Source organism: Aythya ferina (genome assembly GCF_964211825.1).
Source record: "Aythya ferina genome assembly, chromosome: 2".
Taxonomy (NCBI): domain Eukaryota; kingdom Metazoa; phylum Chordata; class Aves; order Anseriformes; family Anatidae; genus Aythya; species Aythya ferina.
This window is the reverse complement of record NC_140297.1, coordinates 79,851,249-79,874,827: the sequence shown is the minus strand read 5'-3', so window position 1 is coordinate 79,874,827 and position 23,579 is coordinate 79,851,249. Positions and strand designations below refer to the sequence as shown.

The following is a 23,579-nucleotide window of genomic DNA, read 5'->3' as shown; positions in this document are numbered from 1 at the left end:
AAACTAGATAAGAAAAATGTGTTGAGGTCAAAAGACAAATAAAATATTAAGAGCTGCCAGAGGCCGATGCAGCTTAGTATCACTAAATGCAAATCCAGCCCAAATGCATATTACTAATGTGGTACACTGAATTTTTCCTCTGAGAAAATCCTACCTGGGGAATGTTGGCATTATGAGCCTGTATCTTTGGCTTTTACATTGAAGACACTCATGTCCAGAGATGTATAATTAACTCATTGGAGGCAGAGTGCTATATTTCCTCTTAACTTGCTCTAATTTAAATGGAAACACTTTGCCCACAGCTAAGAACAGACTTTGAACTCAAATGACAAGTTGCTTTCAATAACTTTCCCAGTGACTTAACCGCCAAAGCTTGCTGATTTGTCTGATACTATCTGCAATTATTTTCTCAAACAGCTGTTCTTGACTTTGACACACACTGACACACTGATACACACACATGCACACACTGAGTATTGGTAAGACAAAGCAAAAAAAGAAGGAAGAAAAAAGAGAGAGAGAGAGAGAGAGAGGAAGGAAGGAAGGAAGGAAGGAAGGAAGGAAGGAAGGAAGAAGAGAAAGGGAAGTGGATGAAAACTGCATCACTGAATTACTTATAACCATGAACAATCTGGTATATTTATGTATGTGCCTTTGCTTCTGTTTGCAATTAATGTCAGAAAATCCATTGAGGCAAATGTTTCCTGGGTATAGGCATTAACTTAAACAGAATTGCTCTTGGGATCATTTTACGTACTTAAATAAATGCTTCAAAAGTTAAATATGTTGTATTAGAGCAGATACCTTAAAAGACAGTCAACCACAAGGTCTATTATAGAAATAATATTGATCAGAAAATACAGATTGTATCAGTCAAAGCTATTAATGGGTAGGAAAAATAGGAGTTGTTTCTGTATGTTAATTTACTTCTCAAACTATCTACTGCAACTGGGGTAAAAATATTAAAGATATGTTTCCCAATTATTGCAATTAGCCTTAGCATGATGCTACTGTTTGCTCGTGTGTTCTCTTTTTCTTTCTTAAGTGATGTCTTAAACTCAGTAAAGTCATAACAGCAGAAACAATATCTGAGGTCAAAATAATCCATTTTACTGTAAAGACATAGAACGTAAATGTTTCATACTCTGGGGGAACCGAGGAGGATTGTCGTTTACGTCGGTCAGTGTGATGTTCACAGTGGTGGTTCCTGATAATCCGCCCATCTGGCCTCCCATGTCCTTAGCCTGGATGACCACTTGATATTGCTCCCTGTTTTCACGGTCCATGTTTAGCAAAGCAGTTTTAATAATGCCTGAAAACATGAAAATTAAAGAGGCAAAATTCACAAGTAATGTACTCACTTTGATGGAAATTCTTGTTTAAAAAACAAAACAAAACAAAACAAAAAAACCCACAGCCTTAAGAACAAAACAATCTCTATGTAATGAGTAAACTTTGCCCAGTACAAATATTTACTGTTATGAGATGGCACATTAAATTACAGACTTGTCATATCAGATCTCAGGCTTCTGCCTATATGACAGACACAATAGCAGTGGCATCCCCAGAAAGATGTTCTACCTATTTGTGAGCAGTATTATTTTACATAACTATTTACCCCTTTTCAGTTCCATGCTAAAGTCTCTCACTGAACTGGAAGAAGGCTCATTGTTCATTATAATGTGCTCCATCTTTTCTCTCCTGTTCTGTCAATATTTTCATTTTGACAGACATGGCAAAATAAATAAATAAATAAAAAGCTAACTTCAGCAAGACATCATTAAAGAGGCAGTACAACATTAAAATGGGAGAAGAGAAATTAATTAAGAAAATTGTGAGCATCCAAGCATGCCCAAGTATATATATTTCTATTTATACATTGATTGAAATGATTTTGCCAGTCTGTTCCTTCTTCAAAAGAACAAATGTCAGTTATAAGCAAAACTCCTATTGAAATTCAGTCATTTAGATTTACCGTGAAACAAAATGTTTGCATTCTTACTGGATGTCTCAAGGCTAAGAAATTACTCCTTTGTAGGCAAAAGGAGTGAAATCCACATACTGAAATCCATGGGAAAATTCATAGCAGCTTCAACAGAGACTTAATCGACTCTGGGAGTTTTGCAATTGATTTCCATGGCTGCAGAATCAAGCTTGTGGTTTACCTTGCTTTCCCTCCATTCCCCATACAACCCTCTTGCTAAAAGGTTATTAATACTGAACTTCCAGGTAAATTATCCTTTTGTACTCTAAGAATACATAGTATATTGTCCAAGTCAGAATGAGTGCATCAGTGCAAAAATCCTCTTATTTTAGTATCTAATACCTTATGTTTGAAGGGAAGCTTTTTTCACCGTCCATTTTCCCCTGAGACATCTAATCTTTACTTTGCCTGAGTCTCTAAGATTTAGTTAAGAAACAATGTGAAAACCCGATTAATTGTCTGGGATAATCCATTCCTTTCCTGTAAGGTTGCTGAGGAGAATGTCTTCTCTAGCTTCCAGCAACCTAACAAAATGGATGTTTCCGTTTAAAGAATTTCTTGAAATCCTTTGTTTCTTGTAGAAGAAGTTTTTTATAAGTCTTGGGAAGAGAATACCTATGTAGTGAGATAGTCAGTGGTACAGCAGATTTGGTCCACCAGAATTCGATGTGTTACACGCACGGGTTCCAAAGCAGTCTGTTATTCAGCCCATAAAAAATTCCAGTCACTGTATTTAATTTAAATATCTTCCAAAAACAGAACTCAGAAGTTTGGGATTCTATTTGTGATCTGCTAGTGTAGCGCAACAGCCAATTTTACCTCTTCTATCATTATTCTTAATTAAGATTTCTTTCATAAAATTAGCATTAAAGTGATATGTTGCAGATGTACAGAAATTATAATTACTTTAAACAAGTTTTGAAGAAGCACAAGGAGAAAAAAAAAAAAAAGAGCAAACCTTCAGTCTTAATTTAACCATTATGAAGATCTATGAGGATTAAGCACTTTTTTTCTACACCCACCTGTTTCTCGTTTTCTTCTAAAAGCCAACCTATTTGGTTTAATTTAAGCATCTACAGCAGTCTCTGTACCCACTGCTTGTTAAAAATGATTGAAAACTGGTTCTCATTCAGTACTAATTGTATTTATTAGACTTTGCTGGTAAGATTAAAATAATGTAGGTGTCATGTTTACAGATGTATCGCTCTATTAGATTTGTCAGATTTTGCACTGAATAAGATGTAATCTCTTTGAAGTTTTTGTCTAATATGTCCTAGCTTGGCTTAGCATGTCATTTTAAATTGCAGACGTTGTCACAGAATGACAGATAAGCTCTCCTGACCTGTCTCAGATTCAACAGAGAAATATGGCTGTCCCTGGAGAATGCTGTAGACAACTTTAGCACTGTTCCCATATGTAGGATCATCGGCATCAGTTGCAGTGACTTGCACAACAAAGGTACCTGCAATGATAAATTAAACAAAATAAGGATCTGCATTTTTTTTTTCATGTCCATGACAGTTTATGATGTAGAAAAAAACATAACTCATGTTCAATTCAAACTTAGGGCAAAAAGTGGAGATATTATTTTTCAGAAATTTCTCTGCCCATAAAGGTCATAGATCCAAAACCAAAATGATAGATGGCTTTTTCTCAGTTCATTAAAATGCAGTTATTGACTGTATTTGTAGATCCCTTACCATAGTTCTTATGAACAAACCTGAAACACACCTTTCCCCACATCCTGAAGGTATTTAGAATTTGAATCTCAGTCAAAAATGTACTTTCAGAAATTTACTCATGCTTATGAGTTAATTATGAGTTAATTAATGAGTTAAACTAAAATTTACAATCTGAACAATCTTAGACTTGAAGGTGCTTGACATTGGAATGTAAATATGTTTTTTCATATACCTTCTAGAGAAAGAAATGGTTTTGAATCCTAGGCAAAGTGTTAACAAACATGAAAAATTAGCTTAGGTTTAAAACATTTAAAACAGATTTGTGAATAAAGTATTCACTTCACATATTAAAATGTGAATATTAGGTTCTCCTTCAAAAGATGAGTTTTCATCCATGTGACAAGCCCCATGAATGAGAGGAGAGAGTATGCCCCAAAGTCTTTATTTTCATATTGGCTGAGCTTTATTTTAATCTCATTCTTGATCATGATTAATTAACGTTTCTTTCCCTAGGTATTATTTCAGATTAGAAATGTGCTTCTTGCAGTTCAACCATCCATTGCTCTCTGACAAAGAAATCAAAATGACCTTCCTCAGAATCACAGAGAAAAAATCAAAACCTGTCAACTTCTGTGAAAAAGATCCAATCTTAAAATCATATTTCAAGGAAATTATTTTCTTTTCTTTTGTTGATTGATTCTTACAGCTTGATACATTTGAAACCAATTGAAAGATTTCAGTGGACATCAGTGGACTTTGGAGCTCATTTTTGTTGCCTAAAAAAAGCAACAAGGGTCATAGGAAGTTAATGACATATCAAGAATTAGTGATGAGTTGACTTGGCTGATAGTTTTCTCTCTTGAAGTGTGTACATTCACTTCTGCGCTTGCCATTTTCCACTTTTTTTTTTTTTTTTTTTTTTTTTGTACTTTCTTGAACTAAGCAAGATTTGCTTAGTAATTCTAGGGGTTGTGTTGATACACATTGACCATGGCTTAACATACTATTAAACTGCAACTAAATCACTTTAAAGGTATGTAACAGAGGTAAGCTCAGCTTACTTTCACTGTGAACTAAACAAGATTGCATTAACTTTCTTTTTCTGTGGCACAACAGAGAGATTGGGTTGCACTCAGTGGACACTTCTGTTTTCAGCAAGCTTCTGTTGCTAATTCTCCTGGGGTTAGATTTTTTAAAATGGCTGAGGTACCTTTACTCAACTCAAACAACAGATGTCTCTAAACTTTGGGGCCTTAATAAAATCCACATAAAGAACCCGTATCAGACACTGAAATTAACTGTTAGTTAGCACCTACCAACGTCTGACATTTCAGGGATGCTGGCATTGTAAACGTCCTTTGTAAACATTGGCTCATTGTCATTGATATCATGGATCTTAATGATGAACTCAGATTCTGGTTCCACTGGTCTTCCAGTCCTTCTGTTTATAGCCTGGGCACGAAGTATGTATACAGGCTTTTCTTCCCTGTCTAGTCTCTTTGTGGCCTGGATGTCACCAGTGTTTTCATTGATAATGAAGAGGTCTCCTGCTCCATCTCCTGAAAGGATGTACTTAAGTGATCCATCTCCTTTATCCTGGTCTGAATGCAGCTGGTGGTGAAATGGGAATTAAAAAAAAAAAAAAAAAAAAAAAAGGAAAAATAAATAATTGGAACACAATTCTAGGTACTTTATCTTATTATCATGATACAGGCTTTACTATTATTAACGCCCAGCCAAAAGGCTGTACACTGCTTTTAGGAAATGAGATGATACCTCAGTAGGAGCACTGAACTGATAGAGTTGTGTCTTGATGTCTGAATTGAATTGAAACCATTTGCTGTATAATAAGAAACTAAGAAAAACCACGAACTGCACCTGCAGATCACTTCCACAAGCTAAGCATACGTCGATCTGATCTAAATGCCAGTGGCTCAGGTGAAATCCTAGGAATATATAGGATACTGAGATCCTACAGATGGAAAAACGGCAGACTCGTGAATTGCAGTAAGCAATTAAAGAATTAAAGAATTAAAAAGTGGCCATGCCAGTCACTTCTTTAGTTTAAATACTGTGTTCTGTGCTGTTATGTCCCCTGGACTACTAAGTACACAACTAGCAGGAAAATACATGTATTAACAAATGCAGCAAACTAAGAGCAGAGGCAGGCATGTGTTCCAGACCATTCCAGCACCGGCAATGAAGACATCAGTTCCCTTTATCCAAAGGGACATGGACCAAGCTGAAACATGGTGGGGGCAGGGGAAAGAGAATGATGATAGCATGCAAATCATGAACTGCCCAAACCATCACCTTTTTATCCCAGGAGACTTCCATTTCCCTTGAAATGCTGCTTAGCACACACAAAGTACAACCGATTAAATCCTACTGTGATGGATCTTCCTTTGATAAGGGCATATTTATTCCCCTGGCTTTAAAATCAAGGCTAATCAACTACATTTTATTTTCTTGATACATCAGAGGAAAAATATATATTTATTAAAATGGATTCTAAGTTTGGTTTCATCATTTTATGACAAAATTCTTGAGGGAAAAAAAGATCAGGTATCAGATTCTGCAGATGGTTGATTTCATAGAAAAGACATGTTGATGAGTCAGGAGAGATGGACTTTCTCGACCAGCTCATTGCTTCTCCTCCTGAATGCAAATAACAAAAAATATACCCAGCTGAATGTGTGGTGAAGCATTTAGCATTGCTGGATAGCATGCTGCATAGAACAGAAAGATTTGTAAGTTGGAAGAATATAGAATATTATGATCTTCACGTAGATTTTTCCAGTGCTTGGCTATGCCCCAACCACACTGGAAGGGCAGCCTCCAGTATGACCATATGGTCAATGTTTTGGGCTTCCTCCAACCTTCTGCCCAGATCAGTGCTATGCTGGCAGCATGCTGTCAACACCCTTGGTGGCACAGCGCTCCACCACGTGCCTGTGGTCCCTACAGAAAGCATGCTCCATGCAACCACTCCAACTTCAAGGGCAAATCTTTTTGACACCACACATGCAAAGAGTGTCCAATAAAACAAAATCTCAGAACTGTAGCATGCTTAATCATTAGCAGACGTGCCGAGGCACTGTTCCTTCATTTTCTCCTTCAGCGAGAAAATGAGCATTCAGTGTAATTTTGCACAGAGCCCTTTCTCTTGATAATAAGAATACCAATAGCCCGCTTGTATGCAACACTTTTCATCGCATTTCAAAACCCTTCACAAAAGCAGTCAATAACACTTGCTCTGTTTTTTGAATAACAAAGTATAGAAACTTCAAGTTTCCCAAAACTGTACATGGAATAGAGTTCAAATCTCCCGAGTCCCAGTCAGTTGGCTATCAGGCCTACAGAAATTATACTACTAGATAGAACCTAAGCCTCTGAAGAATATCTGTTAGACCTGCTTGTTAAGAAGTTAGACTAGAAGTCTACTGTGGGAAGTAATTATAATAGGATATTTGAATATAATTTTTTCAAAGGCAACCTGCAACAAAAAAAAAAAAAAAGGCATGGAAAGAATTCTGTCTTTAAAAATGTGTGTTACTTATGGTTGTTTCACACCCCAAAATTTAATTTTTTGTTTGCCTTGAATGCCTCTTTAATTTTGTCTGCATCATATTGGGAGAAAAACAGCCCTCGGTAACAGACCATCATTAATTCATATTAATCATGGAATAGTGCTGTTGTGAGATTTATTACAGGCTGACTCCCAAAATAATTTTTATCACCATTTTAATTAAAACTGGTTTCAAGGAACAAGGTAGCAAAAAAGGTCAAGCTAGAAAAGGTGTTGGAACCACCTGGGAATTGTTTTCTATAATATTTTTACATAGTCTAGACCACCTAAAGAGCTAAAAATAGAAATGTGTGATTTTTTTTTTTCAAGTAAATAGTTTATGAAATTTCCATTCTTTCCCCACAACTAATCCACCTGTGTAAGATGGATTGTGACTCTGTGTATCAAGAAAATGTATATCTCAGTGTACTAACTCATTAATGTTGAAAATGAGGTGATCTTCATCAAAGAAAGCTTCAGTCTCTAGCCCTTCAGCAAAACCACTAACTTTTGAAAATAAATATTCCATATGACAAGATACTTTTCAACTCTGTTACCTTCAGTTTTAAAACTTTCCTAAGACATGACAGAACAAACTAAGTGTTCAGTTGGTCAGACAGTAAATGGCATATTTACTGTAAGAATGAAATCTGAGGGAGGTCACATCTTGTGACTAGTGTATGTTACACAGAGCTCAGTCTGGCTGAGTGCCTGCTCTTCAAACCAACAGTGCCCTTACAGTGTGTCACCACACATGGCCTCAAGAACCTGCTTCATAAAGATTCTCAAAAGGTATAATTACAATGCTTGATTTCAGTAAATTATGATGATTTTCTAACCATTCAGCATCAGGTGTTTTGTTTCTTCTTTTTGGTGGGATAGGCCAATATCACAGCACCAGCATCGACTGCTTAATAGCTAGGCCAAAATAGTTTGGATTTTGTGCCCTTCTTTTTCAGAAAATAACATTCCTGCAGATATGTAGGAAAGTTTCTTACAGATGTTAAATTTGCAGCATTCACATGTGAGGCAAATATCTGGAAAAACAATTTATTATTAGATTTTACTTTATCTGTGTTTGGCTGTTTGCTTGGTATAAAATTTTATCCAGACAAAAGCAATCTGTTCTATTTTTTCTTAAGTGCCAGTTTACTTGGAAGCAATATTCTGTCTGTGTGACCTATATGAAAGGGGAGATTGCTGCTCTAACCATGTTAAAAAAAAATTAGGAATAAAATGCAAAGGCGAAACTAATGGTGCAAGCTTAGGCCAAAAGAAGGGCCCAGAGGAGAGATGCACTTAAAAATGCAGTTGATGGTGTTGTACATAAAACTTAACACAATTGTTAGGTTATGAAGATGAAATGAGTAGTGGTAACAACCCTGCTTTCCTTTTAAGCTGAGGTTATTTTTCACTACCCAGACACCTCATTTCACAGGAAGTTTGCTGTGATGAGATATGCATATAAAGTACACTGCAGATGCTTTCAGCAGGGCAGATTGTAGCCAACACAAGACATTATAGCTTCACTCTGGGTGCTAACCTGTGTTGCAAAAGAGTGTCCATTATCCTCTGCATAAAGTTGGTCACAGGCCAGATAAATGGACCATGGCAGATAGTCATGGGATAGAATAATACATTGTGGGACACAGTGCTCATGTCAGCTGGACTGTATCGTATTACTGTTCCTCAATACGATGTTAAAACAGCCAAATGTTTTTAGTGCTCCACTTAAAATTAGAGTTTTTATTTCCTGAGGAACTCGGTGTTACTCAATGACATTCATGTCAGCGGGGCACTGAACTGAGCAATACTCCAAAGGTAAGCAAAATTGTGAAGAAATAGGTCTATGCTGTTGCAAAGAAAAAAAAAACAAACAAAAAAAACAGCAAATGCATCACCAATTGAGGTGTATTAATATTATTGTAAATTGATTCACTCAGAATCTTGTCAGGACACTTGTGAAATCACCCATCAATCACTGGCTAAGGCTGAGGATGAACGACAAATTAAAGATTTTACTATGCCCTAGGCATACTTTTACTCATTGTACTTTAATGCCACTGCTATGTGAACCATCTGGTTTGCCTTTAATGATTTATAGTCAAATAAAAACTGTCCAGTTTTTTCCTTCCCCCCTTCTCCACCCCCGAAGTGTCCTGGCCCAAAATACCAACATGGCTGCTTCTGAAAACAGCCAGGGCCTAATTCCTCCAGCAAGAAACACAAAGAGATGTTTAAAATGCTTGCAGGACTGCAGTGTTAGCCACCTGTATTTGACATCATGCTCATTGTCACATACATAAGTAATTTTAAAAGAGGATTTTTTGTTGAATGTAGCCACAATCTGAAGCAGCCTTGCTCTCCCCAGTGTCACAGTGGCAGAGGCCCCCAAAAGCAGCAAGGGCAGTGACAAGCATCTCCTCAGCATGACTGAAAGGAAAAGGTAGGTGAAAGCTGTGCACAAAGCATTTGTACTGTGAGCATTTTTTTTTTCTGACTGAATACATTTACAGTATTTGTGTTAATCTCCAATACGTTGGGTTGCTTAACTTTAAAGCAAAAATCCATGAAAATTTTACCAGGTTTTCAAAGGTTGAATCAGACACATGCTGCACAAATAGGAATTACTTCAACAAACTATGTGGGGAGAGTTTAAGGGAGTCTTTCATGTACTTTCGTAATAAGACTATAAACTGAAATGGCATGAAAGCAGCAGATCAAATTGGCATTAAGTTGTTGATGTCTGGCTTTGGTACTGCAAAGTGCAAGAGCTGTACTCCAAAATGTCGGCAGTACTCCTGTAAGAAGCAGCGTTAGTGTGTTCTAGCACAGGTGAGGGCCAGGCAAGGCCCCTCCCAGTGCCCCACAAGCAGCCGGGCACTGGGGGCACTGGGGCAGACCAAGCACCAGGCACCTCCATGGGGCCAAGGCCGGGCTGAGCCCAGCTGGGAGGGGGCCATGGGCAGGCAGGGCAGGGCTGCAGGGAGCAGGAGCCCGGCCCTGCTGTGGCCTCTATGGGGCAGGGGCTGGTGGCCACAATGCTGCTGATGGGCCTCAGCCTGGTCAGAGACTGGTGGGGCCCTTTTGGGGCCCTTTACTAATCACGCAAAATTCACCTTGATACAAAATTGTATGAAACAGCAGCACCAAAACCCTGTAATGAAAGTGAGGTCCCATGTATTATAATAGGTTAAGATTAAGCTTTTTTTTTTTTTTTTTTTTTTTTTTTTTTTTTTTTATGTATGTTACAATGGAATGCATTAGAGAAAGGCAGCTTTCCAGCACACATATTTGTAATGAGGTTTCACTGAGAATGTACTTTTATAGCTGTGGTAATTAAATTCCAAAAAACTGAAATTGCAGGCCATGGATATTTTCCAGAGCGAAATAACATCCCTCCTCTACCTCACTCTGTAACACTGATTTAAACATTGTAGTTAATCTCATTCAGGAAGTGGCTTTAGGTTATGTAAGACAGCTGTAAATTGCAGTTTAGCTCCCACTAATGTCATATCACTGGTTATGATACCTGGCAATTCAGTGGGCTAGGCGCCTTTCCATCCATCCTACAGACCAAGTTCTGGTTCCTGTTGTGAATATAACCCCCAACTCCCTGAATTTCAGAACAGTTCCTGGACTTCTACAAAGACACAAGCCAATTAACCTTGGGATGTACACACTGAACCATCAACCTACAATTATCTAGAAATAAACTGCCTCATATCTTATTGTTTGTGTTTATTAGAAGAACTTGCTATTCTGGAGTTGCTGTGGTCACATTTTCCCCCCAGCACAATAATGAAATAGAGACCAATTATTAAAGTAGTAAGTAGGCAGTTGGTAACAAAGAGAATCACTGGTTTACACTTGGCAGCATTCACAGCAATGATTTCACTCCAAATTGAATAGATCCAAACAGCAGAGTCTTGTCTAGTACTGAACAAATTCAATGACATGTATTGCTTGAGGTTACACAGTGCGATTCTACAGCATTCAGAAAAAACTAAAGCACTCAAAATACCGTAATACTATAATATTGCACACAGTTTCTATTTCAGAATAATAACCTCCTTGTCCCTCCTGACGCTTTCTATCCCTGTAACGTCAACCAACCCTGTAAATTAATATCATAATCAACACCATTAATATCATGAAATAATCATCCCAAAAGCTTTTACTCCGCTTGGTGACTCTGTATTAAAAGGAAAAAAACATTTTTTTGTACATTAGTACTTAGCACTAGTACTAAGTAATTAGTACTTATTTACTTATGTATATTTTGCTGAAAGTTACTTATTTGCTTCCTAATGCCCCAAAAAGTACCTGCCAAACACTGAACGTATGCTATATACCTACAAATTCATACACTGTGTCACGTATCATCAGGGCAAATACTTAACTAAATAAATTATTTTAAGACGTAAAAGATTTTTTTTCTAAAAAGATAATCCACAAGATCCACAGGGAGATCCAGCATCACCAGAAATGAGAGATTTCCTGGGGATGTGTGTGCCATGTTCTTATGGCTTCAATTATGCAAAGCTCTGGTTCCTTTCATGGTTCACATAACCTCTCTTTCTGACTCACCCCTTAGGCAAAGCATCCTGCTCTTCCTCCTATCAGTTAGCCCCACTGCATGGTATTTCATACATCCTGCTCCAGCCATATCCTCAAAACCTCTTGCCTGCAAAATGCTAAGCTCCTTCTCATATCCCCTAAATCCTGGCTGGGAAAGAGTCAGAATGTTCCGTGTTTGGCAACGGCTTATATGCCTACTTACGGCACAGCCAGCTGACCAGTCAAGGCACAAAGTAGGTTTCTTTGCTTCATGCAGCTACTGTTCTTCCAAACCGTTTAGGAAATGAACAGTTTCAACACTTTTATTGCTCTATAAAATTTAATTTGAAGTGGTTAATGGACTTAACATTATTGAAAGAGGACAGTGAACAGAGACTGTGGCTAGAACACTGAGGCTACTTGTCTACCGAGGTCACATATCTGGATTTTTACGTTAAGATGTAGGTACCTACCTTTAAATTATATCATTATTTCAAAAATTTAACTTAAATTTCTGGTAAAAATGGGGGGATGCTAAAAAAGAATTTGGAAGAGAATAGGAGAAGCTGTTTAGAGAGCTATAAGAAGTGATTCCATTCTTACACAAAACAATTTGAAGATTATATGAACATTTATACTCTACAGCCTCAAAAGAGGTGGGGGAACAGCAGTTTGAAGTAAGATTCAAACACTGTCATTTCCAAAGAAAATAAACGAACCAAACTAGAAGTATTGACAAGCTGAAAAGAGAAATGCAAACAGACTTGACCTTACCAGAGCACAGCACCATCTTTCCAGATGTGCAGCTGCCAGAAAAAGCTCCTACATGCAGGAGCTTTATTTAGACTATTATGACAGGTGCTTGAAGTAGATAACCACTTTTTTATATCTCTTCACTAACCCAAGATCTGCTTTCCTAAGCAATCCAGCAATCTGGAGCACCTCCCCTATGAAGAAAGGCTGAGAGTGCTGGGGCTGTTCAGCCTGGAGAAGAGAAGAGGGAGACCTCATTGCAGCTTTTCAGTACTTAAAGGGAGCTTATAAAAATGATGAAGAGAAGCTTTTGCTCATGCAGATAATGATAGGACAAGGGGGAATGGTTTTAAACGGGAAGAGGGGAGATTTAGATTAGAGGTTAGGAGGAAATTCTTCACTCAGAGGGCAGTGAGGCCCTGGTACAGGCTGCCCAGAGAAGCTGTGGATTCCCCATCCCTAGAGGTGTTCAAGGCAAGGCTGGATGGGGCCCTGGACAACCTGACCTAGTGGGTGGCATCCCTGCCCATGGCAGGGCGTTGGGATTGGATGATCTTTAAGGTCCCTTCCAACCAAAGCCATTCTATGATTCTATGATCTTCATTGTTCCTCACTTTCTTGACTTACAGATGTTGCAGTTTTACAGAGTACTTGAATTAGTCTATTGTAGTGATTAGTTTACTATAGAAAGTGTAGTTACTATATTATAGTTAATACAATAAACCTCATACGGCTCAGTGTGACTGATTCCAGAGTGTTTGAGTTTGTGAATGCAGTTCTAATTTCCTTGCTTCCCACCAGGCCTAGTGAAGAAAAAGGTATGACAGGTACACAGTACCTATTTGAAGAAATCACTGCTCTGATGATTAGAAAAAGTCTTGCTTCCCAGATTAGCTGTGTTCTCATGCCAAGATTGTTTTTCTGTTTTAAGGACCTCCTCCCACTTTCATGTATTTTTCCTCTTCCAACATTTAAAGATAATAATCCCTTATGCTTACAGTACTTTTCTTTGCTAGGCTAACAGCCTATATGTATTCTTCTATTGTAAAATGGGCACTTTTCAGTCCTCAGATGGAATCCCGTTTACAGTCATAGTCTCTCATTTTCGAGTCAAGTGGATTCCAAAAACAGTCAGTGAAGAAAAGGCCAGATATGAAGGACTGATGTTCCCACTAGTTTTTCTGTAATTGGTCCATTTTTATAGTCTTTCCTTCTGTATGAGTGGATGCAGGTTTTTAAACAGTGATGATAATATTTTCCTATCTTCATTACAAATGAGTAGGTACATTTGCCATTTTCATTGCCATATTGAGCTAGCTTCTTCCTGTCATCCCAGAACTGACTAAAACACTCAGGTTTTTCTCCTTTTCTTACTGTTTCTAATTTATGACCATTCATTGTGTATTTGATTTTTTTTCCCAACTCCTATTTCATGAACATTGCATTTCTATCCTGTTTCTATTCCTTCCATCTTTAAGATCATCTTTTTCTTTCTGTGAGATATTCTGATCAGTGGTAAAGGATATGATACAGTACTAAAATCAGGTGTGCAAATATTAAACCTGTAAAACCTGTAATAAACTGATGAAACAGAATTGAAGAATTGCTAAGGTTATATGAGATTTCTGGGGATGTTGGTTTCTTTGGAGTTATTTGAAAATACACAATGTCTTATTTGTATTGTCCTTACTCCTCTTTTTTTTTTTTTTTTTTTTTTTTTAATGCTATAAAGGGTAGTATAGCAAACCCAGAAATACTTTAAACCCCAAGATATTCAGTTGTGGAATGCTATTGATAAAATAATATAAAATGGGCTATGTTTTTATATAAAGTTCATACCTGCAACCTAATTCGTGCAAAGAAACTGTATCAGCCCTAGTTGCATGGAATCAGGTAGATTAGCAAAAAAATAAAAAATAATAAAAAAAAGTGAAAATTGAAATATAAACCAAAAGTTCTGTAAAGGATTCAAAGTCCAATACTTGGACTCAAGTCCAAAATGTAACTGAAAAGTTTTATCAAGAGGCAAAGGTAAAACAAAAATGCCCCCTAGGTGCTCCTTTAACTTAGGTACTGGTCCTTAGCTCTAACCCTGAGGATTTTAAAAGATAAACATCCCATGAGTTTAAAGGAGGAAAAAAATGCTAAGATTGTACCCACAGCAAATGGGGAAAAAAGCTAGATGACGGATAGAAGCATTCAGTAACAGTAGAATCATCTGCAAAAATATTGTGCTGAGACTGAGAACAATAGGAGGAACAAAAAGACACCGACAAAAACAAACAAACAAACAAACAAACAAACAAAAAAAAAAAAACAGAAACAAAACAAGAACAATAATAACAAAAAAAACACCAGGGTAATGGTATCTATCTGCTTCCTGAGAGTATCAAAATGTCAGTGGTATTTCTCATTCACTTTCAAAAGCAGCAGTGCCAATCCATTCTCTGTAATGACACTGAGAGAAGCTAAAAACAGTATTGTGCTTCCAAACAGCTTCAGGAAATGAATGGACCGAGAAGCAGTAAGAACATTTCAAGATTCGGAAGCAAACAGGTGCTTGAAAGGCAAACTGAGACCAAAAGATGGCATCTGATTTCAAAACAAACAAACAAAATGCAGGGAAGGCCCTATGATAAAGAGTATAGAGTGAAAAAAAAAAAAAAAAAAAAAAAGAAAAAGAAAAAGGAGTAAGGAATAGAGTATAAAGGGCACTGGAATGAGAATTTATCATTTGACTGGAGACAAGAGACGAAGTGCTCTCACTTTGGACCCTCCGGACTCGCATCCTCCAGGCAGGTTGGAAGGCTCTTTTCATTCTGCTTTTGTGAGGACTGTACGTGAGACTGCATGGCCTGAGACAGACCTGGATGATAATTTGGCTGATGTTGTGATCCTTGGCTTACGGGACAGGCTGCCCAAAGAGTAGTCAGGAACCTGCTGTCCTCTTTAAAACATGCAAAACTAAGATTAAAGATCCGTGCTGTGGTGACTCATGCTTTTATTACACACCCTTCAAAATCACAAATGGGTTTTCTAACCCAAAGTGCAAACATGCAGCCACAGCTAATCAGCTTTGCAGAAAATCAATTGGGAAGTGTCAGTCCTTTCAACGTTGCCTAGGGCCTATCAACTCTTTCCCTCTTGGGTTCCCCAACTGCTGCTGCTCTTCAATGGGATTAAACAGGGACAATGACACACGAGCTTTTGTCCTGCACTGCAGTACATCAAACTGCGAAGGTCTCTTATTCTGTCGGTTGCTCCCTCTAGGAGCAACTTGTTATCACATCTTAATGACTATTTAACAAGGCTGCAAACTATGTAAAGGTGTCTCCATATTCTCTTGAGCTGAGAGCTGCTCAGCTTTTCTGTGGTAATGCAGTGTTATTTGTTCCTCTTGCTATTATCTCTAACCACAATTATAATTGTAAATGATAAATCCACAGTTATGACAGACAAATAAGTCTCTAGTTAATAAGGCAGATTGTGTCCAAGCCTGATCTTCTCTATACATAAGGGCCCTTGAATTTCACGTTTTCACCAAACTTCTTGCTTTTCTTTGAATTACTTGATAACCAGAAGAAAGAGATCCAGTCTCACTCTGTAGGCACTGAAGAACTCAAAGCCATTATATCTCTGAGTAATTGATTTCTCTCACTTAATGTACATATATATATTTGTTGTAAACTAATTTGTTATAAACTGATACAGCAGTTGGGTTTCATTATGCAGTTGCCCTCTCCAGCTAAACAGCAGCAATCATAACAAAATAGCAGACTTCAAGAATTACCCTTACAAAAGATACAGTTGTTAAACAGTTCTCAATTCCTTATGGAAGGCCAAGGCTGTTAAAAAAAAAACGTTTTTATGCTTTTTTGGTCCGTCCACTTCAATGTCTGGCATTTCTTTGTCATAGTGACTACCAGCCCCTTTTTGCCATTATTTTTTAAGTGTGCATAAGGTTAGAAACAGTACCTGGTAGACTGGTTTTAGCAGAAGCATCAGTATTCACTTAGGGAAAAGCATGAAGGACTTAGCCACCACCAAACTTGCCTACCCTAGTTCAGGTACGAAGAATACTCTCTTGCATGTATATCTAAGCAGAACATTAGGAGAGATTAAAAATTATTTTATTACCTAGTGTGTGAACTTCAGTGGTCAGCAATGAAAATTCAGTCCTTTGAAGCTTTGAAAGCCATAAAGAGCTGCACAAGTCATTTTGTTATAGGAGACAGACTTGCTCTTCACTGCAGGTTTCCTCCCATACCTGAATAGTCAGTCATTGGATTCGAGAATGTGTCTTAAAGACTAAACGGGAAGGTTAGTTTGAGGCATAACTGATGATGTGCTTGGTATAAAAAAATAACAACAGCAAGGAGTAAAGTGCATGCAAGTGCGTCTCTGACAAAAACACAAGATATGTAAGGGAAAGGTAGGCTTGTAGTTGAAAATACAGGACTTGCAGGTTTTAACATTGTCTCTGTCACAGTCTTACTGTCTGATCTTAGATCGCTTTTTGATGCTTCTGCGTTCTTCCTGCAGTCAAATGTGGGTTGTTAACAATGCTCAGTTCTGTACATAATGATTATAACATGATTTGAAAGTCTCAGGTATAATTTGCTCTATGTTAGCTTGCAGAAAGACTGAAGAAACTGGATTAAAGCAAGGGAAATACTGTGGCTTTGCCAGTGCCTGCTGCATTTAGCGGATGGGTTGATGTCCTATTCCTAATCCAGCTACAACACTACAAACTGTAATTGCTCTCAGGTGCTTGTTCTCTACCATCTGAAAGTCACTGTCATCACACATTAGTTAAGGGAGGGGGTAGAAGGGGGAGTTTCTGCACTCTGGAGCTGGCTATATGAGCTCAAATAACATCTGGAGGTGTTTTAAAACTTATGACTTTGTGCAAAAGTGAAAATATATGTGTGGTTTTTCTTCTACTGGGTGAGCTGTGGAGTTAAGGAAAATTAAGTGCCTAACTTGTAATGAGTTTCAGTGGGAGTGCAATGAGTCCCTGAAGAAAAGGCAGCCTCCATGGAAGTCTCTTGCCTAAATCCCCATTTTTTCAATGAGAATTGCAAATACAATTCAAGAGCACCTACTTTCCTTGTATCTTTCTTTCAAGTCAGAGCAAAATAGCTCCCATATCCTGACATCCTTGTATATCTCAAAGACAGGTATGTGCACAGGAAAAGATACCTACAACATAGTTAATGTACCTTCATTCTTTAACTTTATTAAATAAGATATTGACTATGTTGCATTTCCATTTTTGCAAGAAAAGGTACTCACTGAGCCAGAAGACATATATATATATATGTATATATACAGATATCTACTACATATATACATACATATATGCAGTCTTTTTAAAATCACACAGGAAAAAGGTATCGTAAGAGTTTGTGTGTGTACGTAGTCATTTTATGGCAGAATACTTTTGTGGGTTGATCCACGTATCTTTGAAGATCTCCAGCTGACTTTTATGGGACTTCTATCCTGCTCTGCATTACTTAGTCAGAAAGGGAACTCAAATAATGCTAGCTGACTACAGGTATTTACTGAAATTAGGATTTTTTTCTTCAAAAAAAAGAGTACTTTCTATAAACGTGCACCTTGGTAACTAATAATTTGTCTCAGTATATGTCCCTTAATACCTAAATTACTTGATTAGAAGAGTTACTGAAATCAGTCTGTATTATACGTCCAGCTTTGATTGCCTTCAGTATCTCAGGAAATTTACCCAGGGCTTACTCTTTATAAGAGGTCAAAATTACCCATTTAACTGAAAAGTGTTTTTCTCAGACTTCCAAACTTTAAAAAATATCTCTAAATCATTGGCAAATACAACACCTTAACTTTAATATTATATCAGCCTTGATCTTTTTTTGTGGCAATAACATGGATTCATAAAGTTAGATGAAGAAATACATTTTTAATGCAGTAAAAATCTCTATTCTTTGGGGAGGGGTGGGGAGGAGTGAGTAGATATCACTTAATGATGAACTATGGAAGAAAAAAAAAAAATCATGCTTGGCCTAATATCCAGAAATGTTTTTATTGGGATGTAGTTGAATAAAACATCAGGCTTCTTCAGTAAGTAACAGCTTCTTACTACTCCCTGATGGATGCGCGTGAAAGCAAATGCTCATCCTTTGCTTACTGACAAAGGTGACCCCTTGATTTTCTGAGCTGTACTTAAAGCTGCCAATCAAATCCAGAGGTATGTGTATGAATTTTATATGCTAGGTGAAAGTGTACGTGGCAGGGTGGAAAGTAGGGAGTGGAGAAGCGAGAATATAGACGAACACTCAAACAAAGGAGAAGCCACATTCTCATTTAAATGAAGATCTAACAAGAAGGAAATAAATTCATATCCACAGGTTCAGTAGAGTCTTTAATCTGTTTGCATGCCTGGCTCATCTAGGGCTGTAAAGTGAAGAAAGGAAAAATTTCTCCATGCTGTCATGTTTCCTAACTTTGTTTCTAATGTTTGTGTTGTGTAAACAGATAATTAAGAAGTTGTGTGAGGCAACTGAAAAGGCCTCATATATAAATCTTGACAGGGCCCTCTTGAGGAAGGCTGCTAGACCAAGAGTTTACTTATGGGAAACCTGAGCCTAGGTTGCCACTGAGTAGATTCTTCTTTCAAGAAGAATAACAGGTGACAAATCACTCAAGAGCTTGCAGATAAAAGGACAGACCACCACAAGTGATATCATGGTAGGCATCCACTACAGGCTGCCTACTCAAAGAAACCAAGTATATGAAGGCTTCTTTAGACAGATGGTGGAAGGTGTGTGATTGCAGGCTATGGTACTCGTGAGGGACTTTAATCATTCTGATGTCTTGCAACCCAGGTTTCTGCAAAGTGCCATAAGCCAATTTCTTCACATAAGTGATTGATGAGTTGACCAGAGGATGCACTATGTTGGACGTGTGCAGAGAGGCGAACTGCTCGAGAATGTGAAAGTGCAATTTGCCCTCAAGTCTCAAAGGTCCTTGAGCCTGGCAGCAAAAGCTGGTGACATAACGCATCACACGGCAGATAAAAATAAATAAATAAAAATTAAAAAAGAATAAAGACCTTTTAAACAAATCAGATAAAATCAAGTCCATGGGATAATATAGGATGCATCGAAGGATGGTGAAGGAATGTTTTCTTTCCGTAATATTTGAAAAGCCATAGTGATTGAGGAAGGTTCCTAATTTCTGAAAACAGGGAAAGTGATACCCATGCTAAAAGAGGAGGAGAAGGAGCTGTAATGAGAGGCTGGCCAGCTATACCTCAGTCCCAGGGAGCAAATTGCTTGGAAGCTAAATCTAGGAACATGGAGAAAACCAAGGTGATTGGGAAGAACCAGTGTGGATTGAGCAATGGCAAATCTCTTTACCAACCTGTTTGCCTTCCATGATGACATGGATGGCACAGTGGACAAGTAGGGAGTAGAGGATATTGCATGACTTCAGTAAAGCCTTTGTCACGGTATTTTGATGGACAAATTGGTGAGATACAGTAACGTGTGGAAGATTGGCTGGATAGCCATGCTCAAAGGGTTGAGATCTGTGGTTAGAAGTCCAGCTGGCAGCTGATTACTCATGGTGTTCCTCGGAGGAGGAACTAACTGGGGGTCAGAACTGCTTAATGGTTTTATTAACACCTCGCATGATAGAATGCACTCTCAGCAATTCTGCAAATCATAAAAAACTTGAGGTTGGTTGCATGGAGAGCTGTCAGTATTGGGAAGGAAGAGCTGCTATCCAGAAGGACATCAGCAGCCTGGAGAAATGGAGTGGTAGAAGCTTCATGAAGTTCAGCACAGGCAAAGGCAAAAAGTCCTGTGTCTGTGCTGGACTAATCTCTTGCAGCAGTACAGGCTGGATAGAAAACATTTTTCCATTGAAGGATCCGGGTGTTTCGTTTCAAAAATCTGAAAATGAATCAGCAGCATGTCCTTGCTGAGAAGAAAGCCAGCTGTACACTGGTTTCTTTTAGAGGTAGTGTGGACCATTGATAGAGGGCATAGTTCATTCTCCTCCATTCAGGGCTCGTGAGAATGCAAGTGGAGCGCTGCATCTAGTGTCGTCCCTCCTCTGTAAAAGAAAGACATTGACACACTGCAGGGAGTCTACAGAGGGGTCACTGAAGGGGTTAGGAGGTTGGAGTGTATGATGTATGAAGAGAGGAGAAAGGAATGTTTTTGTTTAGATTTAAGAAGAGAAGGCGTATTGTTGTTTACAGCTACATAATGGGGCAGTGTAGAGAAGACGGAGCTAGAGAAGATGGAGGATGAAAGGCAGTAGACAGAAGCCGCGATGAGGGAAACTGTGATTAAATATTAGGAGAAAAAAATGAAAGGAGAGAAGGCTAAGCACTGAAGAAGGTGTGGAATCTCTGTCCTTGGAGATACTCAGAACTGGACTAAGCCCTGAGCAACCTCTTATAAATGGACCTGCTTTGAGCAGGGGGTTCAACCGGAGGGCTTCTAAAGGTTTCTTCCAACCTGCATTATTCAGTGATTCTGTCAGAGTGATATTCAGTCCTCAGCAGTTCAGATCCAACACAGCTTGTCTACGAACGGGGGCTGATTTTGAGTAGAGAGCCTGGAATTCTTTTGGTGAGAATATTTGTGTCTGTGTTCTCCAAATTGCTACCTAGTATTTGTGGAATAAAGAAATATCTTAAGAACATGTAATGGATATGATCCAATCAGTCTAAATCATCTAAAAGTAGTTTTCCAGAAAATATTTTCTGTAGGTAAATCAGAGGTATTTGCGTGAGGTGGGCTTGTCAGGGTGCATTGTGTAGATCCTGAGGGCATTATCACTGGAAGTAGCATGAGGCTCAAGCTCACACCAGCTTACAATTATGAATATCCATGCAAGAGTTGTTATGCACAGGGCATTAACTCTCTGTCTGCAACACCCCTAGAGGTTGTTATTCCCTACGTGTACAGGACATTCTGCGAGGGATTTTAGCAGTTGTAAGCAGCATTAACTCTGCTTTAAGCAACTGACCTGAAATGTGTAAAACCACAGAAAGAGCATGGAGTGGAAAGAAGCTGTGAACACTGACACCTCTCTTTGCATGCCCTTTAACTCCTCTGTTGGTGCCCGAGTCAGCTGGATTACAAGGGCTGCTATGTAGGAGGAACCATGTCACAGAGCCAAAGGTACAGTGATGTGGTTTGGTTCTGTCTGTTAGGGAGATTTTAACCCTTTATTGACTATGAGATGATTCTAAACACAGAAGTTACACACATTACTTGACTTGACTGATGCAGCCTTCCAACATGAAGATATAGTAGGTGCAAAGATGACAAACACACTAAAGAAGACAGAGTGGTGATTATGAAGCTGTGCAGGGCAGTAAAACCTTCTTTGTTCAAATAGATGTCTAGTGGTGAAACAACACTTGATGTTTCGCAGAGAGACAAAGGAAGAAATAGTGCCAGATAGACAGGATTGCTCTACAGAGGTGCCAATCCAGCTGGGCTTTGCTAGAATCCTGCTCGGTACAACATGGCATATGGCAGCTGGGGATAGCTGGGCTGCAGTCTTCTTCGGATGATATAACCCCAGAATAAACAACTCTGAAAAGAAAACAGTAGGAATGATAGATCCAGAATAAACATTTGCTGGTAAGCTTTTTCCCTTCTCCTGTAACGTACAGGTTAGCTCTCGGCTGACTCAGTTATTTCCTCTACAAAATTTCTTGGTGGTGGTATATACTTTTTGGGGAGTGAAATTAGAAGAAAAAAAGAAAAAAGATTGATATTTTTCCTTTCTCCCCTCCTTCCAGAGTGTGATTCTTACCTTTCCTTCATCTGCCGCCTCAGACTTTGATACTAAGTATAAGCTTCACTGAACCCTGAAGTATTTGCAAGTGCATGCGAAGGTTTGTTTCACCCCATTAATGGTGAAAGCAAGACATGGTCTGCATTAACGCATACGGATCAGCAGTAGCTATTCACATCACAACACATTTTCACTTTGTGTTTTGAAATGCTATGCTGACTGGCCACAGCTCTCAGCCTGCTGCTGCCCCACTGTGAACCTCTGTTCACCAGCAAGAGAAACAGCAGCAGAAGCAAGGGGAGTCACAGAGGATAAGAGTTTCATTTAATAAAGAGATTTCTCTAAGCTTTATGGTTTAATATTGTCGGTGAGCCAACTGTAAATAATGAATGGTGGAATAACAATGGATCTTTGTCTTGAGCCTGAAAAGGGGGGGTTTTAGCTGTTGCTGCCCTGCAAATTCCATATTCGTGACATTGCAGCTTTATAGTGAGGACTTTACTCAGCTATATAAACAAATAGGAGAAGGGTAATCACAGCTCCAAAGACCAGTGATCTCAGTAACCCTCCAAATTGTGTGAACTTCACCTGCAGCCTGTCCTTGGGAAGAAAGATTAATGCGTTGAGCTATTTTTCTGTAGCTAGAAGTCTAAGGGCACACAGTTCAAGAAAACAGGCAGCTTGCTGGCAAGGGGAGGACAGGATGATCTGTGAAAAGAGGTGGCCTCAAATGTAAGCACTGGGTCATTAGCATACGGAAAACAAACTTGTGGAGTTCAGGGCACGAGAGATGAAAAATAAGGTTTTTTCATTTCTTTTTGTTTCTCAAGCCAGAGAGAAGTACTGGCTTGAGGGTCCCAGGATGTGCTTGCCTTGGCTTCTCTGGGTAGAATGGGAAGAAGGGGAGGAGGTTATGTACCGTTACATTGTAAGTACCATCATGTGCCATAAAGGAGGAAATGTGGTATGTTTGAGACAGATGGTTGTAAGGCTCTAATGTTGTGCAATGTGTTTGGGCATAAGGATGATGCCAAGCAGATTCACAATTATGAGGACCGTAAACATTAAACATGCTTTGTTTCCTCCCTTTCATTTTCTGAATAACATCCTTGCGCATCCCACCCATTTCTCATTATCTCCTTTCTTAGTCCCCATACGATGGCTTAAAATCTGCAAGCTGTTTCTGGATTCACGTCCTGGGCCTCTAACCTCTCAACTGCCCCTCGTTTCA

General features: G+C 38.6%; 1 protein-coding gene and 1 long non-coding RNA gene across 5 annotated transcripts in view; one reads left to right on the top strand and one right to left on the bottom strand.

Annotated features, from left to right (window-relative positions):
- The window catches only part of LOC311431008 (cadherin-6), a 106,125-nt gene that overhangs the window by 24,400 nt on the left and 58,146 nt on the right, over positions 1 to 23,579 (bottom strand). For all 4 annotated transcript variants that reach the window (XM_084508073.1, XM_084508075.1, XM_084508074.1 and 1 more), the window contains 3 exons: positions 4,983 to 5,277; positions 3,327 to 3,446; positions 1,145 to 1,312 (listed from right to left, as the gene is read on the bottom strand). In XM_084508073.1, coding sequence (XP_084364199.1) covers positions 1,145 to 1,312; positions 3,327 to 3,446; positions 4,983 to 5,277 — 583 coding nt within the window. The remainder of the gene's footprint in view (positions 1 to 1,144; positions 1,313 to 3,326; positions 3,447 to 4,982; positions 5,278 to 23,579) is intronic.
- Positions 9,400 to 23,579, top strand: part of LOC311431009 — a 54,241-nt gene continuing 40,061 nt past the window's right edge. Inside the window, exon 1 of the long non-coding RNA XR_014689165.1 lies at positions 9,400 to 9,680. This is a non-coding gene — a long non-coding RNA (uncharacterized lncRNA). The remainder of the gene's footprint in view (positions 9,681 to 23,579) is intronic.